The 20,283-nt window shown below is 49.7% G+C and overlaps 1 protein-coding gene across 3 annotated transcripts in view; it reads right to left on the bottom strand.

The window, feature by feature from the left end:
* Positions 1-7,187: 7,187 nt before the first annotated feature.
* The window catches only part of SMC1B (structural maintenance of chromosomes 1B), a 2,760,606-nt gene continuing 2,747,510 nt past the window's right edge, over positions 7,188-20,283 (bottom strand). For all 3 annotated transcript variants that reach the window (XM_078673832.1, XM_078673834.1, XM_078673833.1), the window contains one exon: positions 7,188-7,791. In XM_078673832.1, the coding sequence (XP_078529958.1) occupies positions 7,708-7,791 (84 nt within the window). In that variant the 3' untranslated portion in view covers positions 7,188-7,707. The remainder of the gene's footprint in view (positions 7,792-20,283) is intronic.

Raw genomic sequence — 20,283 nt, 5'->3', positions numbered from 1 at the left:
CTCCTGCTGCTGGGAGTCCTTCCAGCGAGGATGGCTTGGACAAAGGGTTTCCTGCCTTGGGAGGTGCTAGCACCACCCCAGACAGGATTTTGTGTATTGGAGAGGATAGGCCTGAAAGGAATGAGACATGCCTGGGGCACACAAGGTGCCCTGTGCATACACCGGTTCATACCAGTTGCTGGGGCATCCCAGCCCCAGCTCTGGCGGGAAACTGGACAAAGGATAGGGGGTGTAACCACCCCCCTTCCTGGTCCCACCCGGTGGAGGGACCTAGTCAGTAGTGCAGCCCCCTTTAGGAGAATAAAGGTAGGAGCTGGTCCCATTCCAAATTAGATTAATCCTGAACTACTCTACAAGCAGAAACTCTGAACTTCGACGTTCTGCTCCACAGAAGACTGAAGAAATCTCCCTTGTGGGCAAGGAGTATCCACCCTGCAACTGCAGGCACCATCAAGCGTCCGATTCAGAAAAGGGGGTGGTGATGAACAGAGTGTCTGAATTAAGCAGACCACTCTTACCCAGTCCAAAGATCAGGGCTTGATCCATCACCGTTTTTTAGCTCACTGCACCATCCCAGCTCAGAACCTGGCTACATGCAAATTAGTCTGTTCCTGTCCCAGTGCATGATGGGAACAGGGCAAACCAAACTACCAAGCCAATTCTTATACTGGGAAGGAAACAAGCTTCTGGGGACCGGTTTCTGGCATTTCAGCCGTCGTCGGCCCGGCTTGCTTGAATCCTGATGGTGCAATGAGCAAGGGACTCACATCTGAGTATACCCTTCCACGCTTATGGTGGACAAAATGATTCAGAAAAGGGGGTGGTGATGAACAGAGTGTCTGAATTAAGCAGACCACTCTTACCCAGTCCAAAGATCAGGGCTTGATCCATCACCGTTTTTTAGCTCACTGCACCATCCCAGCTCAGAACCTGGCTACATGCAAATTAGTCTGTTCCTGTCCCAGTGCATGATGGGAACAGGGCAAACCAAACTACCAAGCCAATTCTTATACTGGGAAGGAAACAAGCTTCCGGGGACCGGTTTCTGGCATTTCAGCCGTCGTCGGCCCGGCTTGCTTGAATCCTGATGGTGCAATGAGCAAGGGACTCACATCTGAGTATACCCTTCCACGCTTATGGTGGACAAAATGATTCAGAAAAGGGGGTGGTGATGAACAGAACCTGGCTACATGCAAATTAGTCTGTTCCTGTCCCTGTTCATCACCACCCCCTTTTCTGAATCGTTTTTGGCCACTATAGGTGTGGCAGGGTATACTCAGACATGAGTCCCTTGCTCACTGCTCCATCAGGATTCAAGCAAGCCGGGCCGACGAGGCTGAAATGCCAGAAACCGGTCCCCGGTAGCTTGTATCCTTTCTGGTGAAGAATTGGCTTGGTAGTTTGGTCTGCCCTGTTCCCATGATGCACTGGGCCAGGGACAGACTAATTTGCATATAGCCAGGTTCTGAGCTGGGATGGGGCAGTGAGCTAAATAACGGTGATGGATCAAGCCCTGATCTTTGGACTGGGTAAGAGTGGTCTGCTTAATTCAGACACTCTGTTCATCACCACCCCCTTTTCTGAATCGTTTTTGGCCACTATAGGTGTGGCAGGGTATACTCAGACATGAGTCCCTTGCTCACTGCTCCATCAGGATTCAAGCAAGCCGGGCCGACGAGGCTGAAATGCCAGAAACCGGTCCCCGGTAGCATGTATCCTTTCTGGTGAAGAATTAGCTTGGTAGTTTGGTCTGCCCTGTTCCCATGATGCACTGGGACAGGGACAGACTAATTTGCATATAGCCAGGTTTTGAGCTGGGATGGGGCAGTGAGCTAAATAACGGTGATGGATCAAGCCCTGATCTTTGGACTGGGTAAGAGTGGTCTGCTTAATTCAGACACTCTGTTCATCACCACCCCCTTTTCTGAATCGTTTTTGGCCACTATAGGTGTGGCAGGGTATACTCAGACATGAGTCCCTTGCTCACTGCTCCATCAGGATTCAAGCAAGCCGGGCCGACGAGGCTGAAATGCCAGAAACCGGTCCCCGGTAGCTTGTATCCTTTCTGGTGAAGAATTGGCTTGGTAGTTTGGTCTGCCCTGTTCCCATGATGCACTGGGCCAGGGACAGACTAATTTGCATATAGCCAGGTTCTGAGCTGGGATGGGGCAGTGAGCTAAATAACGGTGATGGATCAAGCCCTGATCTTTGGACTGGGTAAGAGTGGTCTGCTTAATTCAGACACTCTGTTCATCACCACCCCCTTTTCTGAATCGTTTTTGGCCACTATAGGTGTGGCAGGGTATACTCAGACATGAGTCCCTTGCTCACTGCTCCATCAGGATTCAAGCAAGCCGGGCCGACGAGGCTGAAATGCCAGAAACCGGTCCCCGGTAGCTTGTATCCTTTCTGGTGAAGAATTGGCTTGGTAGTTTGGTCTGCCCTGTTCCCATGATGCACTGGGCCAGGGACAGACTAATTTGCATATAGCCAGGTTCTGAGCTGGGATGGGGCGGTGAGCTAAATAACGGTGATGGATCAAGCCCTGATCTTTGGACTGGGTAAGAGTGGTCTGCTTAATTCAGACACTCTGTTCATCACCACCCCCCTTTTCTGAATCGTTTTTGGCCACTATAGGTGTGGCAGGGTATACTCAGACATGAGTCCCTTGCTCACTGCTCCATCAGGATTCAAGCAAGCCGGGCCGACGAGGCTGAAATGCCAGAAACCGGTCCCCGGTAGCTTGTATCCTTTCTGGTGAAGAATTGGCTTGGTAGTTTGGTCTGCCCTGTTCCCATGATGCACTGGGCCAGGGACAGACTAATTTGCATATAGCCAGGTTCTGAGCTGGGATGGGGCAGTGAGCTAAATAACGGTGATGGATCAAGCCCTGATCTTTGGACTGGGTAAGAGTGGTCTGCTTAATTCAGACACTCTGTTCATCACCACCCCCTTTTCTGAATCACCATCAAGCGTCCAGCGGCTTCACTTTGTCGTCTTCCCTCGAGGATCCAGACTTCAGAGCCCGACGAGACCCGGATTCCCAGACCTCTCCGACCTCTACCTACATCTGCAGCACAGCTGAGACCCGTGGGTGCGACGAGACACGTGGGACCGGCCATCTTGAACGAACCTGCACTTCGCTTCCAGCACGACTCCTGAGGTAAACTCGACCAAGTGCTTTGGGGATTGAGAAGCCCCAGCCCCGAGCAGCACCTGCACCGAAGATCAGCCCTCCAGCATCCACGAGATCTGCGTGGGGCCCTTCTGCTTGTTTGCTGCTCGACGCGTTGTCTGGTCACTTGCCGGCTGGCTAGTGGCCTCCTAGACGCCGAACCTTTGAATCTTTGCTGCTGGTCTGGTTGCTCCAGACTGGCCCTTGCTCCTTTCCAAAAGAGGGGCACCCCGGACTCTCCTAGTCCGCACCAGACCTCTTTTCCCTTCACCGCGTGGGTTACCTTTGCCAAGGCCTGTTGACTCCAATCCCGGATCCGACACCGCCGACAGCGAGAGCCTGCGTGGGACAGCTCGTGCCTCCATCCTGGTCGTCGAAGACACCTCCTGGTCCACGTGGCTGCAGAGTCAAGCGTCCACTCTTCACCTGATCGCAACAACAGCATCTGGTTCCTTCCTGGTTACACACCGGTTACTGGCTAGTGATTTTGAACACTGTCCCCTCTGCTTTCAGGTCCTCTTCTTCACCGATCCATCCTTGGATCGCATCGGACATCTTCCTCCTGGTCGCCTGCAGCATCTTTTCTTTCAGGCTCCATTGACTTCAACGCGAGAACCCGACACACTTTGGCACCTATGCACCCGCAGCCCGTGGGTGAGGTAACGAGAGCATTTCGGTGCTCAAAGGTAGTCTAACTGTCCTAGTGTCCAATTCCACAGTCGTTGTTGTCCTAACTAGTCAGGATTGTCCCTACTTACCTTTTACTTGAACTGTACTGTCCATAGACGTTGTTACGCATCTCGCGTGTGAGTTCACACTCTGCACACGCGTTCCGTGGGCCTCCTATTACTTACCTGAAGTTAGTGTAGCGTGGTCCCATCGATCCTACAGCCTCTGGACAGCTCCATTCCTTTTATAGACTCTCACATTCCACTTACTTAGTATATGGTTTGTCGTGCCCCTAGGGCACCATTGAAATTTTGTGCAACTTGTCGTATTTTTCGTAAGAGATTGTCATGTGCTTAGCCCTCTGACCTCATAAAGAGTTCAGAGGTGTTGTTATTAATAAATATACTGTTTATTTTCATAACAACCTGTGTGGTGGCCTTTCATCTGGTATTCAAGGGGTTATATTGTGGTAAAACAGCTGGCTTCACATGCCAAAAGAGTTTAGCCTAAGACTGCTTTGTCCATGCTACCATTAGGATAGCTGGTCTATAATGTTGACTTACAACCAATCACCATAAGGGTTGTTTGGACTGATACAAGTTGATCACTAGAATTAGTGAGCATCATATATCAGGCCAACTTCTCACAAGCACCACCCCAGACAGGACTTTGTGTATTGGGGAGGATAGGCCTGAAAGGAATGAGACATGCCTGGGGCACACAAGGTGCCCTGTGCATACACCGGTTCAAACCAGTTGCTGGGGCACCCCAGCCCCAGCTCTGGCGGGAAACCGGACAAAGGATAGGGGGTGTAACCACCCCCCTTCCTGGTCCCACCCAGGGGAGGGACCTAGTCAGTAGTGCAGCCCCCTTTAGCAGGATAAAGGTAGGAGCTGGTCCCATTCCAAATTAGATTAATCCTGAACTACTCTACAAGAAGAATCTCTGGACTTCGACGTTCTGCTCCACAGAAGACTGAAGAAATCTCCCTTGTGGGCAAGGAGTGTCCACCCTGCAACTGCAGGCACCATCAAGCGTCCAGCGGCTTCACTTTGGCGTCTTCCCTCGAGGATCCAGTCTTCAGAGCCCGACGAAACCCGGATTCCCAGACCTCTCCGACCTCTACCTACATCTGCAGCACAGCTGAGATCCGTGAGTGCGACGAGACACGTGGGACCGGCCATCTTGAAAGAAGCTGCACTTCGCTTTCAGCACGACTCCCGAGGTAAACTCGACCAAGTGCTTTGCGGACTGAGAAGCCCCAGCCCCGAGCAGCACCTGCACCGAAGATCAGCCCTCCAGCATCCACGAGATCTGCGTGGGGCCCTTCTGCTTGTTTAATGCTCGACGCGTTGTCTGGTCACTTACCGGCTGGCTAGTGGCCTCCTAGACGCCGAACCTTTGAATCTTTGCTGCTGGTCTGGTTGCTCCAGACTGGCCCTTGCTCCTTTCCAAAAGAGGGGCACCCCGGACTCTCCTAGTCCGCACCAGACGTCTTTTCCCTTCACCGCGTGGGTTACCTTTGCCAAGGCCTGTTGACTCCAATCCCGGATCCGACACCGCCGACAGCGAGAGCCTGCGTGGGACAGCTCGTGCCTCCATCCTGGTCGTCGAAGACACCTCCTGGTCCACGTGGCTGCAGAGTCAAGCGTCCACTCTTCACCAGATCACAACGACAGCATCTGGTTCCTTCCTGGTTCCACACCGGTCACTGGCTAGTGACTTTGAACACTGTCCCCTCTGCTTTCAGGTCCTCTTCTGCACCGATCCACCCTTGGATCGCACCGGACATCTTCCTCCTGGTCGCCTGCAGCATCTTTTCTTTCAGGCTCCATTGACTTCAACGCGAGAACCCGACACACTTTCGCACCTATGCACCCGCAGCCCGTGGGTGAGGTAACAAGAGCATTTCGGTGCTCAAAGGTAGTCTAACTGTCCTAGTGTCCAATTCCACAGTCGTTGTTGTCCTAACTAGTCAGGATTGTCCCTACTTACCTTTTACTTGAACTGTACTGTCCATAGACGTTGTTACGCATCTCGCGTGTGAGTTCACACTCTGCACACGTGTTCCGTGGGCCTCCTATTACTTACCTGAAGTTAGTGTAGCGTGGTCCCATCGATCCTACAGCCTCTGGACAGCTCCATTCCTTTTATCGACTCTCACATTCCACTTACTTAGTATATGGTTTGTCGTGCCCCTAGGGCACTATTGTAATTTTGTGCAACTTGTCGTATTTTTCGTAAGAGATTGTCATGTGCTTAGCCCTCTGACCTCATAAAGAGTTCAGAGGTGTTGTTATTAATAAATATACTGTTTATTTTCATAACAACCTGTGTGGTGCCCTTTCATCTGGTATTCAAGGGGTTATATTGTGGTAAAACAGCTGGCTTCACATGCCAAAAGAGTTTAGCCTAAGACTGTTTTGTCCATGCTACCATTAGGATAGCTGGTCTATAAGGTTGACTTACAACCAATCACCATAAGGGTTGTTTGGACTGATACAAGGTGATCACTAGAACTAGTGAGCATCATATATCAGGCCAACTTCTCACATTAGTAATTGCATTTCCAATTTTACATAACAACAAGCGCCGAAAGACAAGCGAGGCCCCGCTGACCGTGAAAGTTAAAGAGTACTCGTGCATGCAGAGCATTTGCCTTGCGGGAGCGAGCAGCGGCAGGAGCAATAATTGCAAACAGATGGTGCTGCTGCTCGCTCCCGTAAGGCAAATGCTTTGCATGCACGAGTACTCACTGGAAACAGTGCAAAACATGCACCAGTTTCCAAGAAAGTAAAGAGCGATTCCAAGAGGTCCCTCCTAAGTAGCGCTTGCGTGCTGCGTAGGCGGGACCTAAAAATGACCGGGTAGCTCTACAGATCTGCACTGCTGATGCAGAAAAAAAGGAATTGATGTCAGAGTCCTGGGGTAACACCAATATAGGCCCCGTACACATCAAACCCTTTAAGGGCAATGCATAGGACACCGGCGCGGAGCCATTCAATGCCACATACCTTGGGTACTGTCCAAGATTTTCTAGATCCACTCTCACACCTGGGGAATATTCTAAGGGAAGGAATCTGCAACTCGAAGTCTCTTGAAGATAAAATAGCGTCCTTAAATCCACTTTGACAAATTTACATTTGTAATAAATGCAGTGACAATGCAGACATGCACCAATCACTCCTTTTTCTTGCATGTACAGAACTGTTGAATACTATGTGAACTAAGTAAACAATATAAAGTAAACAAAATAAAGTGTCATGCTCATTAGGAATTAGAAGGGCTCTGTAAAACATTGTATAGGCGATGACTAGATCTTATTGTCACGAATCACACCCACTCCTTCACTATAGAAATATTTATTTTCAAGACAAATCAGTTTCACCAGATGAAATGTAAAGCAGGTTTGTCACAGCAGGAAGTTTCTGAGTTACTGAAATATGCAGCAAAATAAAATGCATTCTGTCAAGATCGACAAGGCATATTTTTCGTATGTGTGTATGAAATGCATTTCATGCAAATCTGTACACCTAAACAGCATTTAAACTATCAAAATAATCACACTCTAAAAAATATTCAGAAAACTGCTAAAGATAGTTGGGATTACATCCTACTTGTCAGTATAACAAATGCATAACAACATTTTTATTCAGAAGCTCTTGTTTAGACTGAAATGGCGAAACATGCCGTCTAAATATAATTAACACTGTATAATACACAATGAAAAAATTGCAAACAATCTGCAGGCCTTACATAGTTAAGTGATAACAATTGAACATACGACCACAGTTGGGTATAACCAAACAGTATAATTTCTTCAGCACTGAACACGAATTATATCCAAGTGTGAACTATCTGCACTAGTCTTTCTTCTCCACTTCATCACTTTCTCCATATTGAGTAAGATCCAGAGTCACTGCTCGACTGAACATGTAGTCATCTTGCTGAAAGTGGGACAAAATGAGGGATCTGATAATTGCACGTTCATATCTTTATATCATATATATAAATATGCAATAATGTCATAGGCAACAGCAAAAATACTCTACTCTATGGTTGGGATTATAGCAATGGTAAATATATTTATGCAGTAATCAAAACAGGCGTGAAGGTTTCTTCTTTCGTGAGTGTTTACCAACTATTACACAATTTCAGGCCCGATACCTCGATGACATCGCTGGTGCAGGGGTTAACAACATAAACAAGAATTTGCAATGCAATAGGTCTCGGATTTGTGAGAGTTAGAGCTATTGGCGCTGTAAATGACAATGTCTTTTACCCATGTGTTTTGGTTTTGAGTGGATGTATGTGGTGTGGAGTGGAATTATGTGGGTTGGAATTGTTAGTAGTGGAATTGTGTGTGGTGGAATTGTGTGTTATGGAGTGAATCTGTGTAGTAGAATTATGTAGCATGGTGTGCAGTGGAATTATGTGGATAGTAGTTATGTGGTATTAAATGTATTGGAATCATGTGGAGTGGGATTGTGTGTCATGGAGTGTAATTATGTGGAATGGTATTTTGTGAAGTAGTATGTAGTGAAGTTTAATTATGTGGTATGCTGTTGAATTTTGTGGCATGATGTGAAATTCTGTGGTGTGGATTGGATGTATGTGTGCTGTGTAATTGTGTTGAAATATGTGGTTTGTTGTCAAATTATGTGGTGTGGAATAGAAATGTTTAGAGTTGAATTGTGTGGTGCGTAAGTGTGTGGGGTTGAGTGAAATTATGCTGATTGGAATTATATGGCAAGATGTTGAGTGTATTTGTGTGGATTGTGTTACCAAGTTTAAAAAAGATGAAACAATTACAAAAAAGAAGGCCTTTCATTGGACACAAATTAACAACTTATGACATTGAGCATTCTCTTTGGTGGCAAATAGATCTAACTAAGGCTCTCTCCACTGCTGAAAGAGACCTTGCTCCACATCCGAGTTCAGAAGTCATTCGTGATCCATCAAGCACCGGCGGCTAAGTTCGTCCGCCCTGGCGTTCAGAGAACCTGCCGGGTATTGAACCACCAGGGTGACGCCCTGGTGTTCATGTCATGTCCAGAGCCTCCTGATAAAGGGTCCACGACCCCACCCGCCTTGTTTGTTGCAGTACGACATGGCGGTGGTGTTGTCCATGAACACCTGCACTACACTTCCCCGGACAGAGGGTAGGAATACCGTCTGTGCAAGTCGGATCGCCCGCAGCTCCAGAAGGTTGATATGGAGCCGGGACTCCGCCGGAGATCAGAGGCCTCTGATCTCCGCCTCTCCCATGTGGCCCCCTCATCCCAGGAGGGATGCATCTGTCACTACTACGTGCTCTGGTTGGGAAAGGCAGAGGGATCTGCCACTGACCCATTCGCGGTTCGTGAGCCACCACTGCGACTGACTCGCAGTGCCCTCTGAGATCAGGACGTGGTCGGACAGGTTGCCCTGATGCTGTGCCCACTGAAACTTCAGGTCCCACTGCAGAGCCAGCATCCGCCACCGGGAGTGATGCACCAGTAGGATGTAGAAGGCCATCAGCCCTAGGAGCCGCAGCGTCAACCTGACCGAAACTCGGGATAAAGGCTGAAAGATCGGAATCAGAGCCTGAATATCCCGAACCCGCGGCTCGGGGTGAGAAACCCGAAACTGCGATGAGTCCAGTACCGCTCCAATGAAAAGGAGCTTCTGAGAGGGGCACAGGTGCGACTTCGGTACGTTGATGGAGAACCCCAGTGAGTGCAGGAGGTCGGCCGTAGTCTAGAGGTGGGAGACGACTGTCTGGGGCGAGCCCGCCTTCAACAACCAGTCGTCGAGATAGGGAAAGACTGAAACCCCTGATCTGCGCAGATGAGCTGCGACCACCGCCATCACTTTCGTGAACACCCGAGGGGCACTGGTGAGGCCGAAGGGCAGCACTGTAAACTGAAAGTGCTCGTGGCCTACCTTGAACCAAAGGTAGCGCCGGTGAGCCGGCAGGAAGGGGATGTGGAAATATGCGTCCTGCAAGTCCAACGCTACCATCCAGTCTCCAGGGTCTAGGGCAGCCAGGACCTGAGCCAAAGTCAGCATCTTGAACTTCTCCTTCCGGAGGAAGCCGTTGACGCTCCGGAGGTCCAAGATAGGGCGTCGGCCTCCTTTGCCCTTCTTGGGTACCAGAAAGTAGTGGGAGTAGGAACTAAGTCCTACTTCTGGCCCAGCAATGCGCTCGATGGCCCCCTTGGCCAAGAGGGCCATAACTTCCTCCTGCAGAAGTTGCAAGTGATCCCCCGACATGCGGTGGCATGGCTGGAAGGATAGTCTCGAAGGGGAGGGAGTAGACCCTTCAGACGATTTGCAGCACCCACCTGTCCGACGTGATGGCGGACCCTGCCTCCCACTGGCGTCAAATAGGCCTGAAAGTTCGGACTAGGAAGGCTTTCAGGCAGATGCTGCGGGAGTGGATGTGGACTGACCTTGCTGTTGACCCCAGCACCGCCACGGCTGTTACCACGTCCGCGACCGCGTTGAGGCTGGTTCTTCGGCCTGTGTCTGTACGTAAGTGTGGGGGGGTCCCTTCCTTGGCCACGAAAGGGGTTAAAAGCAGAAGTCAGCTTGCGCTGGTCCGACAGGCCCAAGGACTTGGCCGTAGCCCTGGAGTCCTTGAAACGCTCAAGCGTACTGTCTGCTTTGTCGCCAAAAAGGCAACGGCCAACAAACGGCATGTCCATGAGCGTGGCCTGGACATCCCCTGAAAAATTGGCGGCCCTCAGCCAGGCGTGGCGACGGATCGCCACCGTCATGGAAATCGCTCGGTCCAGCGAGTCCATGGTATCAAGTCCACATCTGATGGAGTAGCGTACTGCATCCCGCCTCTTGACAAGTGCCTGGGCTAGCCGTGCCTGGGCTAGCCGTGCCTGGGCCTCCGCCGGATACTGGGGCAGCACGTCTGCAACCGTATCCCATAAGGAGTGGGTGTAACGGCCCAAAAAGCAAGCGGTGTTGATAGACAGCAAACCCAAACTCAATGAGGAGAACAGTTTCTTCCCAAACTGATCAAACCTTTTGGATTCCCGATCTGGAGGGGCAGTCAGGAACGCGGTCAGGGATGTAGAGGCCTGGATCACCAGGCTCTCAGGGGTGCGGTGAACGGACAGAAAGTGGGGGTCGCCCGGAGCCGGGTGGTGGCGCCGGGCCACGTTCCGATCCACAGGGGGCACTGTGGAGGGCTTGGACCAGGTGCCCAATAGAACGTCTGTGAGGGCTTCATTAAATGGCAGCATAGGCTCCGAAGAGCTTACTGGCGGCTGCAGCACCTCGGTGAGGAGATTAGTCCTCATGGCTGCAGCAGTTAGCTCAAGTGCCAAGGCCTTGGCTGCCCTGAGCAACACCACACCATAAGTGGCACCCTCCTACGTAGCCACTGAGGGAGGAGAGATAAATCCAGTGTCGGGCGATGTGTCCAGACCACTGCCCCCCCCCCCCCCCCCCCAACTCAGCTGCCCAGTCCTAACTTAACTGGCACTGTTGTGCCAGAGGGTCCTCAGACCTTCCCGTCCTCCCCTTCATCCGTGTCCTGATTGTGAGAAGTTGGCCTGGTATATGATGTTCACTATTCTAGTGGACACCTTGCACCAGTCCAAACAACCCTTATGGTGATGGTTGTAAGTCAATCTTATAGACCAGCTATCCTAGTGGTAGCGTGGCCAGAACAGTCTTAGGCTAAAAGACTCTTGAGGGCGCGTAAAGTCAGCTGTTTTACCATATGTAACCCCTTGAATATCAAATGAAAGGACACCACACAGGATATATATAAAATATATATGTATTTATACACAAAAGCACATTGTGAGAAGTTGGCCTGATATATGATGCTCACTAGTTCTAGTAATCACCTTGTATCAGTCCAAACTACCTTTATGGTGATTGGTTGTAAGTCAACCTTATAGACCAGCTATCCTAATGGTAGCATGGACAAAGCAGTCTTAGGCTAAACTCTTTTGGCATGTGAAGCCAGCTGTTTTACCACAATATAACCCCTTGAATACCAGATGAAAGGACAACACACAGGTTGTTATGAAAATAAACAGTATATTTATTAATAACAACACCTCTGAACTCTTTATGAGGTCAGAGGGCTAAGCACATGACAATCTCTTAGGAAAAATACGACAAGTTGCACAAAATTACAATGGTGCCCTAGGGGCACGACAAACCATATACTAAGTAAGTGGAATGTGAAAGTCGATAGAAGGAATGGAGCTGTCCAGAGGCTGTAGGATCGATGGGACCACGCTACACTAACTCTAGGTAAGTAATAGGAGGCCCACGGAACGCGTGTGCAGAGTGTGAACTCACACGCGAGATGCGTAACAACGTCTATGGACAGTACAGTTCAAGTTAAAAGGTAAGTACGGACAATCCTGACTAGTTAGAACTAAAACGACTGTGGAACTGGACACTAGGACAGTTAAACTACCCTTGAGCACTGAAATGCTCTTGTTACCTCACCCACGGGCTGCGGGTGCATAGGTGTCAAAGTGCGTCGGGCTTTCGCGTTGAAGTCAATGAAGCCTGCAAGAAAAGATGCTGCAGGCGACCAGGAGCAAGATGTCCGGTGGGATCCAAGGGTGGATCCGTAGAGCTGAAGACCTGAAAGCAGAGGGGACAATGTTCAAAGTCACTAGCCAGTGACTGGAGAGGAACCAGGAGGGAACCAGATGTCGTCGTCGCGATCAGGTGAAGAGTGGACGCTTGACTCTGCAGCCACGTGGACCAGGAGGTGTCTTCAACGACCAGGATGGAGGCACGAGCTGTCCCACGCAGGCTCTCGCTGTCGGCGGTGTTGGATCCGGAATCGGCGTCAACAGGCCTTGGCAAAGGCAACCCACGCGGTGAGTGAAGAAAGGAGAGTCCGGGGTGCCCCTCTTTTGGAAGGGAGCAAGGGCCAGTCTGGAGCAACCAGACCAGCAGCAAAAGATTTCAAAGTTCGTCGTCTAGGAGGCCACTAGCCAGCCGGCAAGTGACCAGACAACGCGTCGAGCAGCAAACAAGCAGAAGGGCCCCACGCAGATCTCGTGGATGCTGGAGGGCTGATCTTCGGTGCAGGGGCTGCTCGGGGCTGAGGCTTCTCAGTCCCCAAAGCACTTGGTCGAGTTTACCTCGGGAGTCGTGCTGGAAGCAAAGTGCAGGTTCGTTCAAGATGGCTCGGTCCCTCGTGTCTCGTCGCACCCACGGGTCTCAGCTGTGCTGCAGATGTAGGTTGAGGTCGGAGAGGTCTGGGAATCCCGGTCTCGTCGGGCTCTGAAGTCTGGATCCTCGAGGGAAGACGCCAAAGTGAAGCCGCTGGACGCTTGATGGTGCCTGCAGTTGCAGGGTGGACACACCTTGCCCACAAGGGAGATTTCTTCAGTCTTCTGTGGAGCAGAACGTCGAAGTCCAGAGTTTCTTCTTGTAGAGTAGTTCAGGATTAATCTAATTTGGAATGGGACCAGCTCCTACCTTTATCCTGCTAAAGGGGGCTGCACTACTAACTAGGTCCCTCCTCTGGGTGGGACCAGGAAGGGGGGTGGCTACGCCCCCTATCCTTTGTCCGGTTTCCCGCCAGAGCTGGGGCAGGGATGCCCCAGCAACTGGTTTGAACTGGTGTATGCACAGGACACCTTGTGTGCCCCAGGCATGTCTCATTCCTTTCAGGCCTCCCTACCTCAATACACAAAATCCTGTCTGGGGTGGTGCTAGCACCTCCCAAGGCAGGAAACCCTTTGTCCAAGCCTCCCTCGCTGGAAGGACTCCCAGCAGCAGGAGGTCAGACTTGTGTCTGTGGTGGCAGCATCCATTTTGTGATGCCAAGGCTCGAGTTAACTTTAACCGGGGTTCACAGTTACATACATGTCGTGTCCCTCTAGAAGGGTGGAATGCTACCCCCGTCACCAGAATTGGCGAGGGGGTAGTATTCCAATTCGTATGACACCTTACTCGACATGTTTGATAATGTTATACCAGAGTTAGGTTGATAATGCACTTAAGAGTATATGGTATAGCGTTATCATGGAAACAGCTAAAGGACTTGGTTCCGAAAGCTGTAGACAGGCTCAGCTCATGCTAGAGCACCATCTCACATAATTCCAAGCACTCTGCCTTCAGGATTGATAAGGCCTGCCATAGGAGTGACTGATAGGAGGATATGTGTCCATTTTAGGGTTAGATATAGGTATACTATATCTACAGCAAAGGGTGATTACACCACCTTGCCCCAGCTGTCGTGCAGCCAGTTGTGTCAGTTTTAGCTGGCCAGCCAGGGGTGGCATAATACATGCTTCAGCCCCTGGTAGGCCCTGGGTACACCTATGCCCTGGATACCTAAGGTACACTGTACAGGGACTGATAAGGTGGCCCAGTACCAATTGGTAAATGCACTTAAAGAACATGGTTGTCAATTTAGAGAGAGAACAGCTAGGCTGTGGGTCTGATTAGCAGGCCCACAGCCAGGGAAAGTGGTAAATCAGTGAAGCAAAAAGCAAAAATCTGGGGTGACCATAGGATTGCAGACCCCACTCTCCTACATAACCCCCCCCAAACTTAGGGACATTAAACTAACCTTGACCAGGTGAGTCTTCCTGTTCTAAGTGGAAATACCTGGAGAGACCATCTGCATTGCCATGGTCAGTCCCTGGTCTGTGCTCCACTGTAAAGTCCATCCCCTGTAGGGAAATGGACCACCTACGAAGCTTGGGGTTTTCACCCTTCATCTGATTTAGCCATAAGAGGGGTTTATGGTCGGTCTGAATCTTAAAGTGAGTTCCAAACAAGTATGGCCTCAACTTCTTCAGGGCCCAAACCACAGCAAAGGCCTCCCTCTCAATAGCTGACCAACGTTTCTCTCTAGGGGTCAGCCTTCTGCTTATAAAAGCAATGGGCTGGTCATGGCCATCAATATTCAGTTGAGATAGAACAGCTCCCACACCCAACTCAGATGCATCTGTTTGGACAATGAAGGTTTTGGAGTAGTCAGGACTCTTGAGAATAAGTGCAGTACACATGGCCTGCTTTAGGTCATCAAATGCCTTTTGACAGCTAACTGTCCACTGAACTTTCTTTGGCATTTTCTTGCTTGTCAAGTCATTAAGTGGTGTCACAATGGACCCATAATTTTTGACAAACTTCCTATAGTAACCAGACAGGCCCAAGAAAGCTCTGACCTGTGTCTGGGTGGTTGGAGGAGCCCAGTCCTTTATGGCCTGTATCTTGCTCTCCAATGGTTGAACCTGGCCTCCACCCACAAGGTGCCCCAGGTATACAACCTGACTCTGCCCTATCTGGCACTTAGTAGCCTTGATAGTGAGGCCTGCCTTTTGCAGGGCCTCCAAAACTTTCCTCAGGTGGATCAGGTGATCCTCCCAGGTGGAGCTAAAGACAGCAATATCATCTAGATATGCTGCACAAAAGGCATCCAACCCAGTGAGAACTTGGTTCACCAACCTTTGAAAAGTGGCAGGTGCATTTTTCAAACCAAAGGGCATCACCACAAATTGGTAATGACCTCCTGGGGTAGAAAATGCTGTTTTGGCCTTGGCATCCTCAGCTAACCTGATCTGCCAATAACCAGCTGTTAGGTCAAATGTACTTAAGAAAGTTGCAGAAGCCAACTTGTCTATCAGTTCATCTGCCCTAGGTATTGGATGGGCATCTGTCTTAGTGACAGCATTGAGACCCCTGTAGTCTACACAAAACCTCATCTCGCTCTTACCATCCTGGGTGTGAGGTTTAGGCACTAGAACTACAGTACTAGCCCAAGGGCTCTCTGAGGGTTCAATGACTCCCAATTCCAACATCTTTTGAACTTCTTTCTTTATGCAGTCCCTGACGTGGTCAGGTTGCCTGTAGATTTTACTCTTGACAGGCAGACTGTCACCAGTGTCCACTTCATGGGTGCACCAGTTTGTCTGACTGGGGGTCAGTGAGAACATTTGTCTAAAGGATTGAAGAACCTGTTTACAATCCTCTTGTTGATGCTCAGAGAGGCTGTCAGAAAAGACTACTCCATCTACTGACCCATCATCAGGGTTCTGAGTGAGCAGGTCTGGGAGAGGGTCACTCTCTTCCTCCTGCCCCTCATCTGTGGCCATGAGCAAGCCCATGTCCTCCCTGTTGTCAAATGCTTTGAGCCTGTTTACATGAAGCACCCTGTGGGGGCTCCAGGGAGTTCCCATGTCCACCAAGTAGGTGACCTCTCCCTTTTGCTCAATGATGGTATGGGGTCCAGACCATTTGTCTTGGAGAGCTGCTGGGGCCACTGGCTCCAACACCCACACCTTCTGTCCTGCATGATACACAGTTAGGACAGCCTTTTGGTCATGCCAAGCTTTTTGGAGTTCTTGGCTGGCCTCCAGGTTTTTAGATGCCTTCTCCATGTACTCTGCCATCCTGGAGCGGAGACCAAGTACATAGTCCACTATGTCAAGTTTAGGCTTTTTGAGAGGTAACTCCCATCCTTCCTTCACCAGACATAGGGTTCCTCTTACAGGATGCCCACGCAGAAGCTCAAAAGGGCTGTAACCAACCCCCTTCTGTGGGACCTCTGTGTAAGCAAACAGGAGGCAGGGTAAAAGGATGTCCCATCTTCGCCTAAGCTTTTCAGGTAACCCTTGTATCATCCCTTTGAGGGTCTTGTTGAATCTTTCAACAAGCCCATTCCACTGTGGGTGATAGGGTGTGGTGAATTTATAATTGACACCACACTCCTTCCACATTGCAGTCAAGTATCCTGACATGAAGTTTGCACCTCTGTCAGAGACAACCTCCTTAGGAAACCCCACTCTGGAGAAAACTCCAAGTAGGGCCCTGGCCACAACAGGAGCTGTAGTGGTCCTAAGGGGAATAGCTTCTGGATACCTGGTGTCATGATCCACTGCCACCAGTATAAATCTGTGCCCAGATGCAGTTGGGGGGTCCATTGGTCCAACAATATCTATCCCCACTCTTTCAAAGGGTACACCCACCACAGGTAGTGGTATAAGGGGGGCCTTTGTTGTGCCACCTGATTTGCCACTGGCTTGACAGGTGACACATGAGCGACAAAACTCTATGGTGTCTTCAGACATATGAGGCCAGTGAAAGTGTGGGGCAAGCCTGTCCCAAGTCTTGTTCTGGCCTAAGTGACCTGCAAGGGGAATCTCATGGGCTAAGGTGAGAAGGAAACCTCTAAGAGACAAGGGGATGACCAGCCTCCTGGTAGCACCAGGCTTGGGGTCTCTTGCCTCAGAGTATAGGAGTCCATCTTCCCAATATACCTTATGGGCACCTGTAGCATTCCCTGCAGCCTCAGCAGCAGCCTGCTGTCTGAGGGGTTCAAGAGAGGAACAGTCTAATTGGGCCTGCCTCAAGTCTGCCCTGGAAGGTCCCCCTGTCCCAAGAAACTCAACCTGATCAGGTTCAAGCTCTTCTAGGACAGTTCCTTCTGGGGTCTCTGGGTCAGCCTCCTGACAGGGCTGATTCTCAACCTGAGGCAGGTGGGAAGGCTCTGCCTTAACCCTACCATTCCTTCTCTTGGGTAGTGTCTGGTCCATTCTTCCAGGATCCAGCACTTGTTCAGCTGGGCATTTCTTGGCCTGTGACCTAGTCACAGCAAGGACATGTGAGGAGAGACCTAGCATTTCTACATGAGTCCTGTACTCCACATCTGACCACAGTGAGGATTCCAAATCATTGCCCAAAAGACAATCAACTGGGAGGTCTGAAATAACTACAACCCTTTTGAGGCCAGTTACCCCTCCCCAGGAGAAATTAACAACTGCCATACTGTGATTGGTAGTGACATTGCTAGCATTGGTCACTAGGTAGTCTGAACCTAGCATGATCTGGTCAGGGTCCACAAATGTTGGTGTCACCATAGTGACACTGGCACATGTGTCCCTGTAGGCCTGAGCCATCTTGCCATTGATTAAAGGCGTTTGTCTGTATTTGCCCAGAGTACTAGGACTTACAGTAGGGGTCATATCCATGTCCCCAGTACAAACAAGAACTGCCTGAGTAGGGATTCTGACTAAGTCAGAACCCACCTCAGTTCCCAGGGTTAACCCAACTATAGCCTTGGGAGGTACACTACCACTACTAACTGTACTAGGGGGTGCAGGTGTCTTAGGGACAGTAGTGGTAGAAGTTTGGCCTTTATTGGTGCACTCACTAAACCAGTGAGTCTTACTTTTACAGTATGGGCACCATGGTTTCTTGGGACCATCATTCTTCTTCTTTTGGGAATTCTGGGACCCACCCTCCTTAGGTTGTTGGGGCCCTGTTGAAGACTTCTGGTCATTTTGCTTTTTCTCATTACCCTTCTGGTCTGCTTTCTTCTGGCCACCACCCTGGTTCTGGTTCTGCTGCTTGACCCTTGTCCTGACCCATCTGTCTGCCTTCTTTCCCAATTCTTGGGGAGAGGTCAGATCTGAGTCAATCAAGTGCTGATGCAACAACTGGTTCTGACAATTATTTAAGATTTGCTCTCTCATAATTAGATTATACAATCCTGTGTAATCAGTAACTTTACTTCCCAGTAACCAGCCCTCCAGAGCCTTAGTGGCACAATCAACAAAGTCAGTCCAATCTTGAGCCTGAGTTTTCTGGGTGTCTCTGAACATCAACCTGTACTGTTCAGTTGTTAAGCCAAACCCATCAATCAGTGCAGTTTTCAAGACTTGGTAATCATTAGCATCCTCATCTTTAACAGTGAGGAGCTTGTCTCTTCCTTTACCTTCAAAGGAGAGCCACAATATAGCTGCCCACTGACTCTGGGGTACCTGCTGTACTTTGCAGGCTCTCTCCAAAGCAGTTATCCACTTGTGGATATCATCTCCTGTCTTATAGGAGGGCACTATTTTACTCAGGTGTCTATTATCAAAACTCCTGTCTCTGTCCCTAGGGATATTGCTGCCACCAGTGGGGACTACCCCACTCAACTGTTGCTCTCTAGCAAAGGCAAGCTTCTCTTTGGCAAGGGCAAGTTCTTCCCTTTGGATCCTCAGATTAGCTTCCGTCATCTTTGCCTCATGCTCTCTCCTCTGAGGGGAAGTCATCCTCCTCTGAGCAGATGCATGAGAGGCACGAGAGTGCACAGATCTAATGGAGTCCCTAGAATGAGACCTATCTCTTCTAACTCCATAGTTAGGCCTGCTTAGGTTCAGCATTGGGGGTCCCCCAGTTCCTTCCCTATGTAGGTCTAAGTTGGCCCTTGTGAGTCTGCTGACTATCACAGAACCTTTGTCTGACTCATCCCCAGAGGGTTCCCCATCCTCCTCCTCCTCATCTACATCTTCTGTTTCAGGGAGATCTGGATCACCACGAGTACCTTCTAAGGCAGGCATGCTCCTATCTGGATTAGAGGGGTCTGTGTTAGCAGTCCTTCTGGCATCATATGTCTCTAAGAGACCTAACAGAAAAGGAGTGGTAGGGTTAGAGCCCTGTTTCAATTTCCTGGAGGTACACAATTGTTTCATCTCCTGGAAACTGAGAGCTGCATATCTGGAAAGGACCTATGGAGGGTCACTAACCACTAGGGGAGTCTCTGAAGTCTCTCCATGGGTAGACATGCTTTCTAGTGAGGTGTAAGTGAGGCACCTACCTACACTATGGGTTTTCCTATTGATCCCTTGCTAAGAGTTGTAGTCAGGGTGTGCTAGGCCCTTTCTACTACAACAGCTGGTTCTGTAGAACTCAGAGTATTTCTAAGCTTGTTATATGTACCTATAGTACCTTATGTGATCTTTCAAATGATATTTCAAGATTATACGTGGTAAAAACAACAGCAAGCTCAAATCCCAACCGCTGCACACCAATGTGAGAAGTTGGCCTGATATATGATGCTCACAAGTTCTAGTGATCACCCTGTATCAGTCCAAACAACCCTTATGGTGATTGGTTGTAAGTCAACCTTATAGACCAGCTATCCTAATGGTAGGATGGACAAAGCAGTCTTAGGCTAAACTCTTTTGGCATGTGAAGCCAGCTGTTTTACCTTCAATACCAGATGAAAGGACACCACACAGGTTGTTATGAAAATAACCAGTATATTTATTAATAACAACACCTCTGAACTCTTTATGAGGTCAGAGGGCTAAGCACATGACAATCTCTTAGGAAAAATATGACAAGTTGCACAAAATTACAATGGTGCCCTAGGGGCACGACAAACCATATACTAAGTAAGTGGAATGTGAAAGTCGATAGAAGGAATGGAGCTGTCCAGAGGCTGTAGGATCGATGGGACCACGCTACACTAACTCTAGGTAAGTAATAGGAGGCCCACGGAACGCGTGTGCAGAGTGTGAACTCACACGCGAGATGCGTAACAACGTCTATGGACAGTACAGTTCAAGTTAAAAGGTAAGTACGGACAATCCTGACTAGTTAGAACTAAAACGACTGTGGAACTGGACACTAGGACAGTTAAACTACCCTTGAGCACCGAAATGCTCTCGTTACCTCAC

Source organism: Lissotriton helveticus, chromosome 1_1 (genome assembly GCF_964261635.1).
Source record: "Lissotriton helveticus chromosome 1_1, aLisHel1.1, whole genome shotgun sequence".
Lineage (NCBI taxonomy): Eukaryota > Metazoa > Chordata > Amphibia > Caudata > Salamandridae > Lissotriton > Lissotriton helveticus.
The sequence above is the reverse complement of the archived record's forward strand: the minus strand, read 5'-3'. Positions and strand labels throughout refer to the sequence as shown.